The following is a 19,527-nucleotide window of genomic DNA, read 5'->3' on the forward strand; positions in this document are numbered from 1 at the left end:
AGAATACGAAGTTTCTGGAGATACAGACAGCAGACTTCCTTGCGACTTTGCGAGTCACCAGACCGCCACGATCTCTGCAATATTACAATAAACACCCCGGGTACTCGAATCAAGTTTCCCAGAAGTTGTAGTCTTGTAGAGTTTCCAGGGGTAGCATGGACATTTTGTTATACTCTTTATAGGACGCTTAAAAATAACATGAATGATTTGGGTACTTTTGTCATTTCCTTTCTAAGGCGGTACCTCGCAAATTAACCCGAACAACCGGAGAAGGGAGAACCTTCGTGAATTTTCCCAAAATGCATCTCCTTAAGGGTAAAACAGACAATTCTCACTACAAACAGTAGCGGCAAAAAGATTCCCGAGTACGATGTTAATTAGTGCGATCTTCAAGTGTAAAACAGACAGCGGACACACTACACTATATATATATGAAACGCTATCCTCTCCGAGGTTTTACCTGCGTTGCAGTGCGTTAGTTTTGATCTGGTCCGTTCGTTTTGGATTGAACGGGCTGGATTAAGGGTTCACCAAATTTTGATTTTTTTTTAAATTCGGGTAAGATCTGATCTGATCCGTCCGATCCGAAATGAAAGGACCAGATCAAAACCACCGTAGGTAAAACCTCCGCAGAGGATACGCTTCCCTATATATATGTGCTACTTTTATCCGATTATCCCGATCCGATTCGAAACCGAACCAGATTTAAAGTGGAACCGATTCAGATCCGATTAATTTAGATATGATATGATTTAAAAAATATAATCGGTTAAATTACGGATACAATTACAAAATTAATAATTTAATATCTGATCCGGATCCGAACCGGAACCGATACGGTAATGGATAGGATATAAATTTTAATTAATTAACCAACTCATAACCGAATCCGACCCGATACCCGTATTAATATCATTTCTTTTATAATTATTTAATATAAAACATATATTAATAATTATAAAAATACAATGATTTGCATTTTTTTTATTTTTTAAATGAAATTTGTTGCTCTTTTCGCAGAGATCATTGAAATCAACTGTCACGTTCATTTTTTGTTTATAAATTTTTGAAGCTAATTAATTCATTCCTTCATCTCTTTGTGTACCGTATATATGCCTTTCTAGAGAGATCATTGAAATTTATTGTGTTTTTCACTAATTGAAACAAATTGGTATTAATATTCTATTCATTGATTTTTAAAATTATAAAATTTAATATTCTATTCATTTCTTGATTTCTTTAATATTTTACTTTCTAAAATTATCTCACATTCAATATTTTGAAACAGATTTTAATTTATATTATAATGATATATTATATTTGAATATTTAAAAAATTATATTTATATTTAAATTTAAAGAGTTTTTCAAATGCTTATGAGTTACAATATGTATCTGTTGTGAAAGAATAGATAGATAGGTATATGAATAATAAGTATATGAATCGAAATTAAGACCGCGTATTCAAATATAATAATATCTAGACGCTATCGGAGCCGATAGCACCTGTACGCTACACGTCTACATACAGTAGCCGGTAACAAGCTTCTAAAAGGTAACAATGTAATTAGGGTGATATAACTGAGGGTAAATTTGTCAATTCAAATAGGAATATAAAAACTTTAGCATTGGGGAGTGCGGAGTCACTGTCCTGTACTCCTGTTTCAGCCGAACCCGGGACGCGTGTGCATAGATCTAACGGTCACAGTATTCGAGTATAGATCTGCCCGACACGCATATTTCTCTTAGCCTCTACGGTTTCCGCGTGTCCTTTCTCTCTCTCTCCCATGTCTCTTGTCAATGAAGCTCGGACAATTTTTTTATGGACCACCTGATTGTACCACCATGATCCACCATGATGTTACTACCGACTTGTCTCGGAATAAATATCGATTACTTTACCAAACTTATAAAATAATTTTGATTGTCATATTCGAAATATTTATTCCTAATTTTTTTTATACATTTAAATTAGTACATAAACCATATAAATATGTTAAGTCTTTTTCGTTCTTAATTTATCTATATATTGTCATGCGTACAAATTAGCCTTTTGATGTTCTTGTACAGTAGTAATGCCAGCTGGGTACAAATAGGAAATCGTAATCATTCCTCTTAGAGAAAGCTAAATCGCGACAGGTCACATGCACTCTAATTTCTCGGATAACAATTGCCCGATGTCAAATTTTTACCAAGAGCGTTAAGAACTATGTAGCGAGTTATACATCATCTTATTTTTACTATCTTACGAGTTGTGCCACGAAGGAAACCAGAGATTATGCTCCAGATAAACTTAAGCGCTTTTAATAAGTTGCGTTCAGAAAACAACTTATTGGTGTTCTTGCTTGAATTCACATCCTCTGAGATATCTCATATTTTGCGTGACATTTTGGAAAATCTCAACCGTTCTAATACGTTCTACACTAGTCTCCAGGCTCAAATAATACTGGCCCTACGGTATCCCCGAATAGGCACCGGACACGTCGGTCACGCAAAGTTTGAGATATCTCAGAGGATACGCACTCGTTCTTGCGTAGCAGTTACCAATCAACTCTTGTACTCTGTCGCGCAACGATGCGCTCGACGATGGTATAACAACCGTATGATTTTAGGATCCTAATAACAATTTCCGCAGTCTCAGTTCCGTAAAAAAATTCCGCACAAACTGTCAAAAAAGTCATGAGGAGACCGCTCAATCATTAATATTCTGCAGACATTATTGATATTTAACTTGAAGTATTAAAGTATTTATCTTGAATTTGCAAAGTATTAATCCCTATGTAATAATCTTTATTTATGACTCAATAAATCAATCCATCAATTGTCTCCACACAAATTTTTTTTTTTTTTTTGAATTGTCCCCGCACAACTAGGAACCATTAAATAAACAATCCCCTCATACTTGTCAGTTATCCCCGCACAATTTTTTTTTCTTTTTCTGGATTGTCCCTACAAAACTGGAAACCATTAAATAAACAATCCCCTCACCCAATGATAAATACTTTATACTACATGAATAAATACTTTATGTTAGATGAATAAATATACTTCACAGACAAAGCTGCAACTTTTAGTAAAACATCAATGATAAATACTCATCAAGCATAATGATAAATATTTTATGCTAAATGAATAAATATTTTATATTACATGGATAAATACTGCTCAGGCATAACTGCAACTATTAGTAAAGCATCAATGATAAATATTTCTCAAACATAATGATAAATATTTTATGTTACGTGAATAAATACTTTATGTTACATGAATAAATAATTTTCATACATAATTGCAAATTTCAGTAAAACATCAATAATAAATATTTATCAGATATAATGATAAATATTTTATGTTACATGGATAAATACTTCACAGACATAGCTGCAACTTTTAGTAAAACATCAATGATAAATACTTCTCAAGCATAATGATAAATATTTTATGTTACATGCATAAATATTTTATGTTACATAAATAAATGCTTTATATTAGCGGGGAATTGTTATTAAAAGAAAGTATAATTAATGCAAAGATTGTTATTTTAGAACAATACAATTAATACGGAGATTGTTATTAAAGAACAACATTATTAATGTAGGGATTGTTATTAAACGACAGTCTAATTTAATGCGGGGATAAAAGAAATTATTAGCGGAATAAATGGGGGGATAAAGGCTGCTAAGGAAATTAATATTGAGGAGAGAGTGTGCGGGGAAAAAAGGGGGTGACGGGATTAGTATAATTATTCATGATTTTAAATGAAGATATTTTTTGACAGCGCCACGAATCTTGACGCTGTAAATCCGTAATACCCGTCCGACTTCACGGAAGCTGTACAGAGCTGTTGTATCCAATCCGCTCACATTGGCGGAATCGGTCAGCCCACAAGTTTTTGTTTTTTATAATACTTGTTTTCTCCTCCCAATCATGTAACCAATAATTCCAGCGGCTTGCCTCCCACAGAAAATATGCAAAAAGTGTTAAACGAAGGAAAAAAATAAAAACAAATCGGTAGCGGTTTTATTCACTTTTGCCCTTTAAAATGTTTATAATTATTATACATTTTTTGTAGATTTCTCAAAGCATTTTGAAAGTTTTGATGTCTAGATAGCAAGGAATAAAACAAAAATTTTATTTGACTCAAAACAAACGATCTAGTTATTGTAAATGTAAGAAACAATCTTAATTAGCTTAATCAATAAGAGAATAACATAATACCTTGAATTTAATCTCCAAATCAAATCAAAAAGGGTTGTCTTGCTTAGCAACTTCTTATTCTCCTTCTCTTTCAACAGTGGTTGTGCTTTAGCCCTTTAAATGACAAGCCTCCTTAGATATCCACCGAAAGATTAAAGAAATACTTGTATTTTCAAGGCTAGTAAGAGATTAACAAGTAGAACCTTAATCCTAGTTTAACTCTCTTCTTAATTTATGAAAACTTATTAGAGGATTTCTAAATCTCAACACATGAGAGAAAATGAGAGAGAGGAGAAAAGAGCAAATTTCGGCCAATATATCTTTCACATAATTTCTGATATTTTGGTACTAAAACTCTTATATTTTTTTCCAGGTAACTCCAAACGACTTGAAATCTTCACCATTGGATTCTAGACTCCAAGGGCTACAGATTACATAGGTCATACGTCCAGAATGGTTAATATTTGCCCTTTCAAATTCCAGTTCAAAGTTACCTAAAAAAAATATGTCCAGAAATTTCTTTCCCCTTTAATGAGATTGATTAGATTTAATGACATATTTAAATATCCTTTAAATCATGCCATCACTAATCAATTCTCCAGCATATATTTGGACTTTGGACTTAAACATATTAATGATATTAATATTTAATTAAGTCCACAATTCCATACATAAAAAAGTCAACATATAAATTAATATTCTATGTTAATTTATATGCATCTCTCATATGTCAAAAATCATTTAAAATATATCACACACACTTTAAATATTACTAGGATCCATGTCATAAAATTATTCATATATTAATAACATATAATTTGTACAAATTAATTATAACTTCTTATAATTAACATAACACATATTATATACATATCACATATGCTTTATTAATATATTTTATTTTAATCTTTCATATGGTGTGACCCTATGGGATCCCATCATTATGGCAATGAAATTAAACATTTTAATTCCATAAATCAATGATACAACTAGCCAAGGTATATTGATTACCCAAATAATGTGGATGAAAAAGCACAATGCAAAATCACGATCCCTGTAACATTAAAAATGTTATTGGGTTAATTTCTTGTCACATAATATCCAAATAATCGTAAAGTAGGAATGTGTCATCTTTACTAATTATTCTGTCTTGATTTCCTAAAGTTTAATTATGATATGATTATCATATAATCATATTGCATGCACATAATATAAACTTTATCAAGGGGCCTAGAGATATCATCACTTATATTAACATATAAGGGACAATGATTTCTTGATACGCATCGTTCTTCTGCATAAGTTATATGCACTGCAGTAACTGCTTGTATAACTCTTGGTTAAAGAGAGCGTTGGATAGTACCAACAGTACACATCCGTTATGTAAGAAAAATAAATATCTCAACCAAAGAATTCTAGACACAATGAAATATCAATGACACATAACACAATCCATATGATATTTCATTCTTGGGTCTGTCCAGTGCCATACACCTCCATGTATGCACATGTGTGATTAGATCGATAAATTCTTATCATGTAACATGTAGAACATGGTCATCATCTAATCATCACACTTATCTTATATGGTCAACCAGTGTACCTTGCTGATTGCCAAGATAAAAGGACATTTAAGAGTAAACAGATTTATTCATTGTGAAGTTCTATAATTTAAGTCAAATGATCCACTAATATGAATACTTGAGTTACAAAATGATAAAATAATTCACTAATAAACTAAACATATCATATATATAATATGAGTCTAGGACACCAACGCTAACACATTTCTCTCTTTTACTTTTTTTTAGCAGAAAGTAGATATTATATCTATTACAAAATTTTAAAAACTTTACAGTGTGATTCTTCGTTTTCTAGCCTCAAAATTTTGAATAAATTGTTAAATTATAAGTGTTGTGAGAATTAAATAAATGCATATAATCTTTAAAAGAGTAATTATTTATTATGTTTAAATTTTATTTAGCTAACCATTGAAAAGAATCTACGAAGATTGCTTTCTAATAATAAACACTGCTCCAATTAAAGTATTAATTGCTGTATAATAATTAATAACCAATTTGAGTTTAATACGATTGAAATTTCAAATTACTGCTAGTACTATTTTTGGAAATTTTTTTTTTGAAGTTCAATGTGTCTTACATAAAAATCGTTGAGCATGCACATTTATCATTCACTGACAACAAAATTTGTGAACAACAATAATGATAATTATCAGAAGTTAAATTTTACATCTAAATGAGATAATGGATGATGAACAAATTGCTTAAAATTTTCTGAAGTCCGGACCTTATGTTTGGACCTTGCGTTCAATATTTCAAACTAATTAAATACATAAAACTTGTTACAAAGAAATTAATAAAATAGCTAATTTACATACATACTTATTATTTGTTTTGATTAGTTTTAGCTTCATTTAAAAAATATAATATATAATTGTCAAAGTTACTCATTCTAACAATCCCTCCTTGTAAATGCTTTAATATTATTTTCGCGAGTCAGGCCTAATTAAAATATTTTTAAAACAGTGGTTACAACAAATCTTGACTTATAAGGTTGTTTTTGAAAAAATAGCAGAAAAACAAATGTTCAAGTTGGAAAGCTCCCCCAAGTTTGTATCCTCTGCATTAACTCAAAAAGGAATCTTTCGTGTTAAAGCATCTGTTCCGTAAGATTCGTGTGATTTAAATCCGCACTAATATTAAAGACACCCCTATGTTTTATGCGGGGGACGGATGGGCTCCGTTTACAATCGAACGGCTGAGATGTGTCAACTCAAAAGAATCTCTTTTGAGTTAATGCAGACGATGCGGACTCGACGTTTCCCACGGTAAAGAGTTTAGCAAAACTGTTTTAGCGTCATGCAGCTAACTAACCATATACAACGCTACTTTCATTCTATTGTTCGTGTGCTGCAGGAAGCTAAGCTGCTCTGTTAAAATCTTTACCCGTCTCACACTCTTTTAAAAGGCTCTCTCACAAGTCCCAAGTGAACCAGTCTCTCCCCCCTCTCTCTGTCTCTCTCTCTCTCTCTCTCTCTCTCCTTGTGGTTTGGTTGTTCTCTCAAACAAGCATGGTGATGGACCAATCTAGATCGTCAAGACGCGCGATCCCAGATCCGATCACCCTCTGCGACCGTCAACCTTCCTCTCCCGAACCGGTTCTAAGCCCCACTAGCCCGTTAGAGCGCAACTGGCACAGTCCTAGAGGCTGGAAGAAGCGGGACACCGATGGTATCGGCCTTGCTATTGTGGCCTCGCTTGATAAATCCTGTGATGGCCGCGTATCTTCTCCGATAAGCATCAGAGGAGGGTTTGAGTTATCAGAGCTCGGCTGCAGTGGGAGATGCACTGCGAGTGTTTGTGGAAGTCGAGTTGCAGGAAATAGAGACCTGAAATTGAAAAGGGACGAATTTCATGTGGCCGATTTTCTCAACTATTGCAACTTATGTAGAAAGAAGCTGCACGGCAAGGATATTTATATGTATAGGTAATTTCACTGAACCTCAATTTTCTGTTCTTACGATCTAATGATCTGTCTGTTTGGGACTGAATTACTGGTAGAATTTTGTACGATTTGTGACAAATCCATTAATAATTTTGGGTATTTTGCCTGAATGAAAAGCACTTTTGTTAATTATTATTGATTAGAAATTGTGCTAATAAATTTCTTTTTCTTGACTCTTTGCAGAGGTGAGAAAGCTTTTTGTAGCATGGAGTGCCGGTACCAACAAATCGTGAACGATGATTACCAAGAAAAATGCAGTTCCGAGATGCCGAAAAATTCAGAAATGGCTGGTTCACCGTACACTAGCGATCGGATTTTTTTTACTGGAATCGTTGCAGTTTGAAGTAGTTGGGGTCGTGGGGGGTATACATAGAGTACAAATAATTTTTGCAGCTTTGAAGGAAATTTTGTTACAGTTATGAAGAAGCTTGAGAGGTTTTGGGTTTTTCGTTGTAGAAATTGACCAACGCTTGGAACCAGTTTTTGTTCAGATGATAGTGAAGATAATCTCTGAATTAAATTTTAGTTTTGGGGAGGAATATTTTTTTCACTAGATGACTATCGGAGTTAAAAAGCTTCTTTATTATTGCACTCGTGTCAGAATTTTACACAGAAATATAAATATCTCAGTCTCATCAGATTCTTGATTGTAAATTTTACTCCCAGAAGCTGGAAAGTTGCAAGTATATATCAACGGTAGTTCAGTATAAAATTTACCGGAGTAGCTGCCTAGCTTGACCCTCCTAACAATAGTAAGATCTTTAATAATCTAATAAAAAATGTCCATTTGCAGAATTATAGAATTTAATTGTTTTGATAGTTAAGTAATCCTCTTCTGAAGTGCCACTTGGCAAGTACTGTATTATAAGAAAGAGAATTTAATATATATTGGACCATTTTTTTTAGTTGCTTCATCAGGAAGACAGGAAAGTGGTTGAGCAAAATATTTATTTGAATATTAAAATCGAGATATAGAATATTTAAATGTTTTTGTATAGTCTAGAAATAATAATCCTGTGCATATATCAAAATATAGTAATTTTTTTTTTAAAATATAAAATGTTCTCTCAAAGCAAAATGTTAATATGGAGATACAAATATTCAGATTGGATATAAAATATTCAAATTGACTATTTAAATTTTAAAAATGAAAATATAAAATGCGAATAAATTTTAAAAATAAAAATATAAAATATGAGAAGAAGTAGAAGACATGAATTAATCCTCCTCTATGACGGAAAAGTGCTCCCCTTATAATCTTACATCCAATCTCCTGCTCTTGCGAGAGAAAGAGTTGGTTTGGTTGGTTCATTTCGTTTTTAGTTTTCATTTTGGGTTAACTCATCTAATTTAGGTTAAATTTTTAAGATATATAAGTGGGATTAGGAAGATCTACCAGCGTACCAGGAGTTAGAACGTTTCCTCACCGATGTCAGGAATTGATATTAAAGGAAAACTTAATAAATAATATTTACGGCTGGAAGATGTAAATATTTTTTAAGAAAACATCCTGTAACGGTCGGATCCAAATATTTATTAAATAACAATATATTGAACCTTACAGTCTGAGGCACAAAACAAAAAGAAATACCCTTTTAGTCCGATTTCAATAACAATATATTGAAATTTTTTGTTTTTGTTTAAACTAATCGTGATTATTCTATGTTTTATATGATTAAAATTATGTACCTAATTCAAAAGAATTTGCAAATATGGGCTATTTTAAAAAAAAAAGCAATTGTATAGGCTGAAATTTTGGAAAATCTCTCATTACAATTATTTTGGAACTTTTAAAAGTGTTTTTTTGTTTTTAGTTTCGAATCTTACTTGTCTAAAATTTGATCTCATTGGACAATAGCTGAGTAACCGAAATAAGAAGAGCTGGTAGGTAAGAATGCTACAAATTGAATTGGGCCCATAACTAATAAACAGGCTTTTATCTGTGCTTTCATATGGGCCCAGCAATTATCTTTGGGTAAATTTCGCTCTAAGTCACTAAATTTTGTTATTTGTCACTCAAGTTTGATTTGTCCCTTTTGAGTCACTCAACTTTGTTATTTTTCTCAATTGAGTCCTTTTATTTTTTTCATCCAAAATTTTAATGGAATATGCTAATTCCGTTAGTATTTTGAATGTAATATGCTCATTCCGTTAATATTTTGGATGGAATGAGTATATTCCGTTAATTTTTTGGACGGAATAAGAATATTCCGTTAAAATTTTGGATGGAAAAGTATAGAGGGACTTAATTGGAACAAATAATAAAGTTGAGTGACTCAAAAATGACAAATCAAACTTGAGTGACCAATTCGTGACAAATAACAAAGTTTAGTGAACTACAGCGAAATTTACTCATTATCTTTTGCCTTTGGTTTTTATGTGTGCTATCATATGGTTTTTATTTAAACTAGCAGCATTTTTAGTTTTTGCAATACAAAAGGAAAGCCAATTTCTTTATTTAAAATAAATCTTTTACAGTTTTCAGTAGAAGTGTAAAAAATATAATTTTGAAGCAATTATTCATGACAATGAAAGAATTTTTTTAGTACCATTATTGGTTCGAATGGAACATCAATTTAACATGACTCTTAACAACATTGAAGCAAGGAGTCTTTTTAGAGTACAAATGGCATTTAGGTGGCTTTTTTTTTTCTTTGATCTGTCAAGAAAATTCTAAATTGATATCTGATTAGAACCAAAAGATTTAGTATATATGATACAACTATTACTTCTTCTTTTCACATCAAACCGGTACCTGTCCTTTGGTACTGGTCTTATCCATTTGTAAAGTTCTGGGTTAAGGCCAGTGTGTTTGAGACTTTGGAGGTACCAGCTTGTGGTATATACATTAAACCCTAAACCCTAAACCCTAAACCTGATTGTATCAAAAAGATAGGCCAATGCAACCTAGCATCAAATAAGACCTGCATGTCTTCATCTTTTGGATCAAACAAGCTGAAACAAATGGTTTGCTGTTTCAATTTTCTGACAAATGTTACAAAATGCTGCACTTCTCCAGAACAGTATGTCCTAACTTCACCTTGATCCGTCAAAATTAAGAAAATAATACATTGATTTAGCAATATAAAGCCCCTTTGAGATATAAGTTCTCCCATAAGAGAAAGTAGCATCTGAGTTTCTGACCTAATTAGGCACTGTAAAATCCGTCTTTTTGGCCTTGGAAAATAAATTAGAAAATTGGATAACAAAAAGAATATAGCCAGACCAAGTATTACACCAAGAAAATGTATATATTGTATTGCCTAATATCAATCGCAATTCTATAAACAACTAGGAAAGCAATATTAGAAATTAGAAAACTGGAACTATATATGCAGTTTTCAGAGGCATTTACTCAAAACATTCATGCTCATTTAAATGTTAAAATTGGAAATAAATTTAAAACAGAGAACACTGATTTCAGGTCAAAAGTTCATCCTGGACACTCAGTCAATCGTCCAGATAACATCTGTAAATTTTTTGATAGAAGGAGACAATAGACTGTTGGGAATAATATACAATTAACTATATCAAGGCGAATATTGATGAAGAAATTAATTCATTGAAAAAATATTTTTCTTAAATGACACTGTAATTAAATGAACAAGATACTTTCTTTTTGAGGAATAATAAGGCTTGAGCCCATATTTGATTAATGATTGCAGTTACAAAGTTTGTATCCACGAGAAACAGAAAACAAGAGTGCTCAATACAATTGAGCCAAAAAGTAAAACTGAAAAACAGAAAACAATGACAACAATGAAAATAAAAGTGCAGAAAAAGTGTGAAAACAGAAATGCAAAATCTTGAGAGCTGTGATTTTTCCAAAATACACCCCCAGATCATCTCCCCTTGATGTCAGCAGCTCCTGGTACCAGCCAGGTACATGAAGTAGGATCTGAAGTTCTGAACTGCAATAGTTTTGTACCAGTATTGCCAGTTATTACTGGTACCGAATCACATCATGTTGCAGTTACTGTCCCCCCCTCTGTTTCGTACCAGTAAGTACACCACCGTACTGGTTCTATGTTACTCCTGTTTTCCAAAGTTCCTGGGGTGTCAGACAATGTCTTATTTTTGCCCCCTCTGTCGCATTCTATTCAATCCCCATCAATTAGTCTTGTATTGCTCGTCGCTCCACTTGTTCATAGAACGTCATGTGCCAGAGAATGTCCTGTGTCATGTCTTCCAACATACCTGTTCTATAGAATGTCCCCCCTTCTGTTGCATAATCAACATACCTGTTCTATGCACTTGTGTCATGGCGCCCGTCCTGTCTTTTATTGTTATTTTGATTGTTGGCCTAACCGACCACTCTGTATGGGGCCGTATAGCTGTATTGTGTACGCACATTCCTGAAACAGATGAGTTACAGTCTCCGACTCTCCGTTGCCATTTTACATTGATTGCACCTGCTGACAATCTCCCAACCCCTTTTCTGAAGGTTGTCATGTGTTAGAATTCTTTTGCTGATTGCTAACCATGCGAATATAATCATCCTTGGCAGGGGCCCTGACTTACCAGATTCCGGTCCGTCCTTGTGAAGTAAACTTCATACATTGGCATGTAAACGTCCATTGCATGGACTTTTCTTTTATGTAATAGTAATGAAAAGTCCATGCAATGGACGTCTACGTGCCAATGTATGATTTTTAAATAAATATATAATAACTATATATGTTAACGTTTTGCAAGAATGGGGCCCCAATAGGCCTGCTAAATGAGCCGGGCCGGCTCGTCGGCTTTGAGCTGGACTCTTCAATGAGTCAAATTGAGCTGAGCTCAATTCGAGTTGAGCCCGAGCTCGGCCCGAACTCGAAATAAATATGCGTTTTCTTAGCGAGCCGATCCGAGCCGAGCCGAGCCGAGCCGAGCCGAGCCGAGCCGAGCTACCCATTGGATCGAACCATTCTTCCTTCGCTTTCCGCCAAAAAAAAATTTCTCCTTCGCTTCTCCCCGTTGAAGCTCCGTTACTGCGTCGCTCTCTCGCTCTCCGTCGCTTCTCTCAGGTGTGCTCTCTCCTCTCCTCTCTCTCTCTCTCTCTTTCTGTCTCTCTCTCTGAGCTGATTTTACGATTAGGTTTTGTGGGTCTCGGTGCTTTTATTTCTCACAAAATCTCTCTCTCTGATACTTTTATTTTGTGGGTCTCGGTGCTTTTATTTTGTGAGTTTTGTTAAATTGAAAACAAAATCTCTCTCTCTGATACTGGTACCACTGACACTGGTACCATTGATACTGGTAGTCCGACTTTACCAGTATTTGTGATACTGGCACCAATCTGGTCTGACGTAGATGATTTAATAACCATTATTTTGAATAGATTTGTCACGTAACTGTTTCAGCTCTTTGGGAATTAGAACATTTTATATTTCTCACATCTTTGTTACCATTGTTGTTAGTAACATTATTTTTGTTGATATCTTGATATAAAATTACAAACTATGTTGGTTATTCTTTTTTGCAGAGTCACAAAGCGATAGCAGTAATCTCCTTGACTGGGCGCTTGGCCATAATGACTCTGCACTCTTTAGGCGTGCACAGTTGGAAGCTCTTGTAACTATCCATAGTAAAGAGGCACTTTAACTTGAGTTATTTCATATTGTCGCGCCCTTGCTGATTCTAAACGCATATTTTGTTTTGTTCATTTCTGTTTCTTGCACTTTATAATTTCAGGAAGGCAAAGGAGGTGAACTCACTCATCATGAGACCACAATTATAAGTGGTGCATTAGATTTAACAGAGAAGGTATGGTTTAAATTTTCCAGTTTTACATGGATTGGTTCTATGAATACTTTTGCAAAGAAAATTTTACAAAATGTCATTTCTTTTGCTATTTTATCTTTTTGATGTATTTTAACTGGTTCTACCATTTTACAAAGGTAGTAATGGTGATGTAGCCTTGTAAAGGTGGTGTTTGCATGATGAGTACATGGTTGCTCCTTTTTGTTAATTGGAGAAGGGGGAGAGCAAGTGCTCTGTGGAACTGGTTTTCCCATGCTTTTGTAGCATATAATGCTGCGTTTTGATTGCTTAAAGCAATTATATGGTAAAAAACCACTATTTATTTTCTTGTAGAAAGAAATTAGGGAAACCAGTGTCAGAATTTAACTCAATACTACCCTTTCCAAATGTTGGATGGTGTGTACCTGTACCATTCTTCTCTACTGGTACAACCAGTGTCAGAATTTGTTTTTTTCACTTTTTAAATAATTGTTGATTTATTTCTATGAAATCAGGCTGGAGCAAGGTCAAGACTGTTTTCTGGAAGAATATGCACGGGCCAAAGCTCAACCTAGAATTGGTATTTTTTTATGAAATGCTAATTATTCTGTTGTGTTTTTCATTTTATTTGAATGAAATATAGAATTGTACAGCAATGACCATATTTTGCCCAAATTCTTTAGATATGTTAGCTGTCGACTAGAATTTAGAAATGTTAATCTGGTCAATAGTTCCTCCACAATAACTAATTAATATCAAACAACTGATAGAAAGATTTTAGGCTCAATAGATATATTGTAACATGTGTTTAGAATCTTTGTATTTGCTTTTCTGTTAAGTTCAATTTTCTTCTTATGTGCAGCTGTACCTAAAGCAGTACCTAGTGAGAAGCAGACAGTGGATAAGGTTGTGTTAGGATATAGCGGTGGCCTAGACATTTCAGTTATATATTACAATTAATTGAGTTTGAGTTGAGTTTTGAGTTTGGGCCGAGTTCGAGCCGAGTTCGGGCCGAGTACGGGCCGAGCCGAGTTCGGGCCGAGCCTAAAGAGTCTAATGGACCGAGCCGAGTCGGGCTTTACTCTTCAAATTTGAGCCGAGCCGAGTCGGACTTTAATGAAAGAATAAATGGGCCGGGCCGAGTTTTGAGCGAGTTACCGCTCATTAGCACCCCTAGGCCCCAAAAATGGTCAGATGGGACTGTTTGGGGCACCTTTTTTACAAAACATTAAGATAGGGACACGAAGTACTGCCCTGGAAAATGTGAGTAAAAGTTTTTTACAAAATAGCATACGAACTGCCCTGGAAATGATTTTCCAGTTTGTATGCATATTTTGTTACAATAAAATAGGAACTCCGCCACCGAGGAAATGATTTTCACCAGTTTGTATGCTGAGGTGAGGGTTTGGTTTTTAGTGATATATAGGCGTCAGGTATATACGGTAGAAGAGAAACGGGTGTTGCGTTCAATCACATCTTTGGTGTTTCCAAAGAGAGAGAAACTAAAATCTAGTTTTTTTTTTCTTTTTCTTAAAACTTACCACGGCGAAATATATATTATCAAAATAAATTAAGCGTTTAGTACATCAGAATGGAAATAGATTTACAGTGGGCCATGGCCTAGCCCAGATTTCCAACAGGCCTTATTTATTCCCTGCCTTTTGAACCCAATATGGCAACGGTGCCAATGCCATGCAGCTAACACTACAATGCTCCTTTGTGCTGCGCTAAGCAAAAACAACCATCAAGGCAACACGAAACCCTCGTCTATCTGTTTCTAATTTAAGCAGTATTTGATCCATAACCGCACCACTCTATTTCGCTGTTTCCAGATGCACCCCACTGTGCATGAAAAACACAAGACCCATTCCTTGAAGTGCATGGAATCCATTGCGCTTATCATAGCCCATGACTTGTCCCAGATGTCCTTCACATTGTTAAAGATTTGTTTATTTATTAAAAATTAAAAATTCATTTTTTATTTTACTGTTGGTGCAAACGTTGTTAACAACTGTTAACATGTTACACTTATCCGACTATTTTCAAAGAGAAGGGTTCTAATACCACATGCTTTTCATATCTCATCATACCTCATATTTTATATTTTCATTTGCAAAATTCAAATTGTCGATCCGAACCACTCAATATAATATCCATACTAAAATATATATGGGATGAAATTTTTTACTATTTTTTAAGATAGGTACAAAATCACAGTTTTTCAACAGTACAAAAATAGTGATTTTGTACATATCTTAAATAATAGTAAAATATTTCCATTATGAAATTTTTTCTGTGACAATAAGTTTCATAAATTTTATATTGTAGTTTTATTTGTGCTTGAATATACATCTTATTTAACTTATTTTGAAATTGATTAATTCTTCTATTGTTTATATAACATCTATTTTTCTTATTTACTGATGTATTTTTTTCAATTAGTACGTTATGGTTATGTTCATATGTGAAATTAAGTTGTTATCATAAATTAAATTTAGTAATTTTATATTGAAATGCTTCATTTCTTTCAAATAAATTTTATTAGTATTAAAAAACTTAATTCTCGAATTTATTTTTGCATTAAATAAATGTGTACTTACACATGTAAAGTGCGTTGTTAATAAGAAATAAGAGTAGTGTCATGTTATAATAATATAATTAAGTTAAATTAAGTTCATTTGATAACTTTGATGAGTTAAATAAATTATTTTTAATAAATTATGAATATATACATATTATTTTAATGAAAACCATTAATGGTCCGTATAATTTTGATTAATCAGTCGCATACCAATTAATCACTTGGCAGTTCCTCGTTTGTCTGATGATCGCATACCGTTATTTACAACACTGGTAAAAATTACTATAATATTTAATAATTTTGATTAGTCCTTTTTTGGAACAAAGTATTCTTGGTCCATTTTATTGTTTTGTAAGTTAGTGTGGTAATTGAAAAACTTGTATGCAGTATAGTGGAATGACGTTGATGATGGGGTAAACTAGTGTTAGAAATAGTTTTAAAAACTCAAAACTTTATAACTCCAATTTTTTTTTACTGCATTCTCTTTACAAGTATTTGAATTTGTTGATTATTGGGGCCGGTGCTGTACATCAGCTGGCAATCTACTTTGGTCCATTGACCATTACTGCAATAATTAACATTATTTATTTACCCGTAATGAATTAAACAATTGTCCGTTCTTGGGCCGGTTCTTTTTGGGCCATAATTTGAATGATTTAAGAGGATTTTTTTTTTTTTGAAAAGACTTGGTAGAAGCTACCAAGGGGATTTAAGAGGAACTTAGACCGTTTATTTTGATGCCAATGTTGCAGTGGTCAGTAGGCTAGGAACGGACACATATAATTGACATAGCAGTTTTAGCTTCTTGCAGCGTATGGACAGTGCGGTTTATATATAATTTGTATGCTGCATGAAATCAAAACTACCCTGTCAATATCTTGATCCCTGGGTACTGCGATATTATACGGAGGAGAAAGAAATTAACAATATCATTTCATATTGCTAAGCTCCAAGCCCATCGATCCGCTAGACCATGCCGTACTTTAGAAGCATGGTGCATGGATAACTGAGAGCATTTAATTTTTTTGCTTGATCAAATTTCAGATTTCAAAACTAAAATTTCCAACAACTATCACCTTACTTCCTGCTATAGAGAACAGTTTTGCTTTTCAATCCGCTAGACTATATATGTTGTACTTGAGAAACAAAGCATGGTGCACGGATAGGAAATCTTGTTTTATGAACATTTTAGCAATCAAAGGGAGGTAAGGCACATTGATGAAAGCACATATAGGAACCAAAGATGAAGGTGAAAGAACCAAACACTGGTAAGGCAATAAGGACAAACGAACTCTTAGAGTAGTTAATATATATATAATGAGTGAGGTTATGGTACTTTGCAAAGCGCAGGACACAGTGTGGTATGTGTTCATATCTTTGTTTACAAAACTTTAAAATGATCAAACAAAATTGTTCAATGTGATCTCTGTATAAAAATGTACTTAGAAATCAAAATTTATATTTTTTTAGAATTTTGTTTACTATTTGATAGATAGGTAGAAAATCACATGATCTAAAGATCCTTAACCATCCAAAAATAGCGATTTTCTATCTATTTAAAAAATAATAAATTTTTTCTAAAAATAATGTAAAATTTGGTTTCCGAGTACATTTTTATACGGTTATCATGCATGTTCGGTTTGAATCGACTATTGACAATTTTTAGATATAAATCTATAGATTAACGTGTACACAGTATTTTTTTTTTAAACATAATTAAATGACTGCCTAGATGTTGGTTTCTTTTTCTTTGAAAACACTTAAGATGTGATATACCTATATATACGAAATCTTGGAACCACAGTTAATGAGCCCAATACACGTTTCTCAACTACCGTATATACCTTATACCTATCACTAATAAATCAAACCCTCACCTCAGCATCTTATAATGATACGAAATGTAATCATGTTCTTCTAAGAAAATTAGCAAAACCAAATCTGAATTCTTCTTGGAAGAAATGAATTTGTTAATGGTGCTAGGGCTTTTTTCCTTTTGGGGGGCACAATTAGTCATAGTAACAACTGGTCTAGGCGCGGAAGTTTTCGTTCTATCCTTGAGTAATCAGCATAATTTCACCAATGGTTTAACTGATTCAGCAGATACTTACATTTTCCAGAGCAGTACTTGGTATGCTTATTATATTAAAATTAAACTAGGAAATCCTCCAAAAACTTTTACTCTGTTATTAGATACTGGCAGCTCCATTACATGGGTTGAGCATGCGGACTGTATAGAATGCATCAATGGTGATGCACCTCCATGGACCGGTTATGATGAGGCCGTTTCATCCACTTCTGAGATTGTCTACTGTGATAAAAATAGAAAATGTAATATGGCAAGAAATGCCTTTTGTAAGCGTTCCAAAAGATGCGAGTACTCCTTAAATTATATTAGTGGAGACTGTAGGGGATTTTATTTTTCAGACACTCTTTATATGGATGATGATGGAACGAGAACCGATGTCTTTGAAGGATTCATATTCGGAGGCAGTTTAAAAATTAGAGGTAAACTGGAGGAGCACACGAATGGTATCTTCGGCCTCGGCAACGCAACTGGGTAATTGTTTTATGATTACACAAACGATACAAAAAGTAAAAGTAAACACATTTCACTTGATATGAAACATTCAATTTTTGTAACTCCTTTGGAAAACAATTTACTTGTTTATGTGCAGCTCGTTCATATCCCAAATAGGGCTCCAGAGCTTGTCGTTTTGTCTGCAACCTTTAGATAGTTCACAGCGCACTAAGTTGCTGCTTGGAGACGAAGCGAGAATGATCGGAAAGAGCTTGCCTATGGTTAAAGATCCTAATGGGCACTATGCTGTTCGTTTGATTGGGATAAGTGTGGATGACGATTATTTAGATATAGAAGAAAGGATATTTACGGGTGTTGACGGTACGGGTGGTGCCATACTGGATACCGGTGCCGCATTAAGTGTCCTACCTAAGAGAGCTTATGGTATTGTTGTGGACAAATTAACTTCTATCATGGACTTTCCATTGAGCTCAATGCCTAAATCTGATAGGTTATGTTTTAATATAACCGGAGAAGCAGAAATAAATGTATCTATTATACCTTCAATGATGTTGCATTTTGAGAGGTTGAATCTGCCAATCTCGCGAAGATATTTATTTGCGAGGACTCGGGATGGTGATCTGTGCCTCAACATAAGGCAGTACCGGCATATGACCCTTATTGGGATCCCATTCTTGCAAAACATTAACATAGGGATAGATTTGGATCGGAACAGAATTTTCATGCAGCCACTGAGTTGTACCAGAATTTAGCATTTTGATGATGTGTGAGTTACCATATATTTATTTAAAATCATACATTGGCATGTAAACGTCCATTGCATGGACCTTTTTTTTTACATAACGAAGTATCTTGTTCATTTTATTATAGTGTCATTTAAAATAATATTTTGTCAATGGATATATGTTATTGGCAACAGTCTATAGTCTCCTCGTATCATTTAGTCTAGGATTGGGGGCTTG

General features: G+C 33.6%; 2 protein-coding genes and 1 long non-coding RNA gene across 4 annotated transcripts; all 3 read left to right on the forward strand.

Moving 5' to 3' along the window:
- The first annotated feature begins 7,073 nt into the window (after positions 1-7,073).
- LOC144551054 (FCS-Like Zinc finger 13-like) lies at positions 7,074-8,359 on the forward strand. The gene is made up of 2 exons (XM_078298854.1): positions 7,074-7,703; positions 7,905-8,359. Exons 1-2 carry the CDS (start codon positions 7,288-7,290, stop codon positions 8,062-8,064), a joined length of 576 nt encoding a protein of 191 aa, XP_078154980.1. The 5' UTR covers positions 7,074-7,287; the 3' UTR covers positions 8,065-8,359.
- A 4,243-nt stretch (positions 8,360-12,602) lies between these two features.
- Positions 12,603-14,896, forward strand: LOC144551055 (uncharacterized). 2 transcript variants are annotated; one of them, XR_013510745.1, is made up of 5 exons: positions 12,603-12,730; positions 13,186-13,287; positions 13,395-13,466; positions 13,958-14,022; positions 14,305-14,896. It is a non-coding gene; the product is annotated as an uncharacterized LOC144551055 (long non-coding RNA). The 2 variants fall into 2 exon arrangements; XR_013510746.1 differs by having other exon boundaries at positions 13,186-13,274.
- Positions 14,897-17,984: 3,088 nt separating this feature from the next.
- LOC144551800 (aspartic proteinase 36-like) lies at positions 17,985-19,317 on the forward strand. Its single transcript, XM_078299912.1, has 3 exons — positions 17,985-18,336; positions 18,451-18,583; positions 18,702-19,317. Exons 1-3 carry the CDS (start codon positions 17,985-17,987, stop codon positions 19,315-19,317), a joined length of 1,101 nt encoding a protein of 366 aa, XP_078156038.1.
- Positions 19,318-19,527: the final 210 nt, after the last annotated feature.

The sequence above is a fragment of the Carex rostrata genome, chromosome 3 (assembly GCF_964058835.1).
Source record: "Carex rostrata chromosome 3, lpCarRost1.2, whole genome shotgun sequence".
Lineage (NCBI taxonomy): Eukaryota > Viridiplantae > Streptophyta > Magnoliopsida > Poales > Cyperaceae > Carex > Carex rostrata.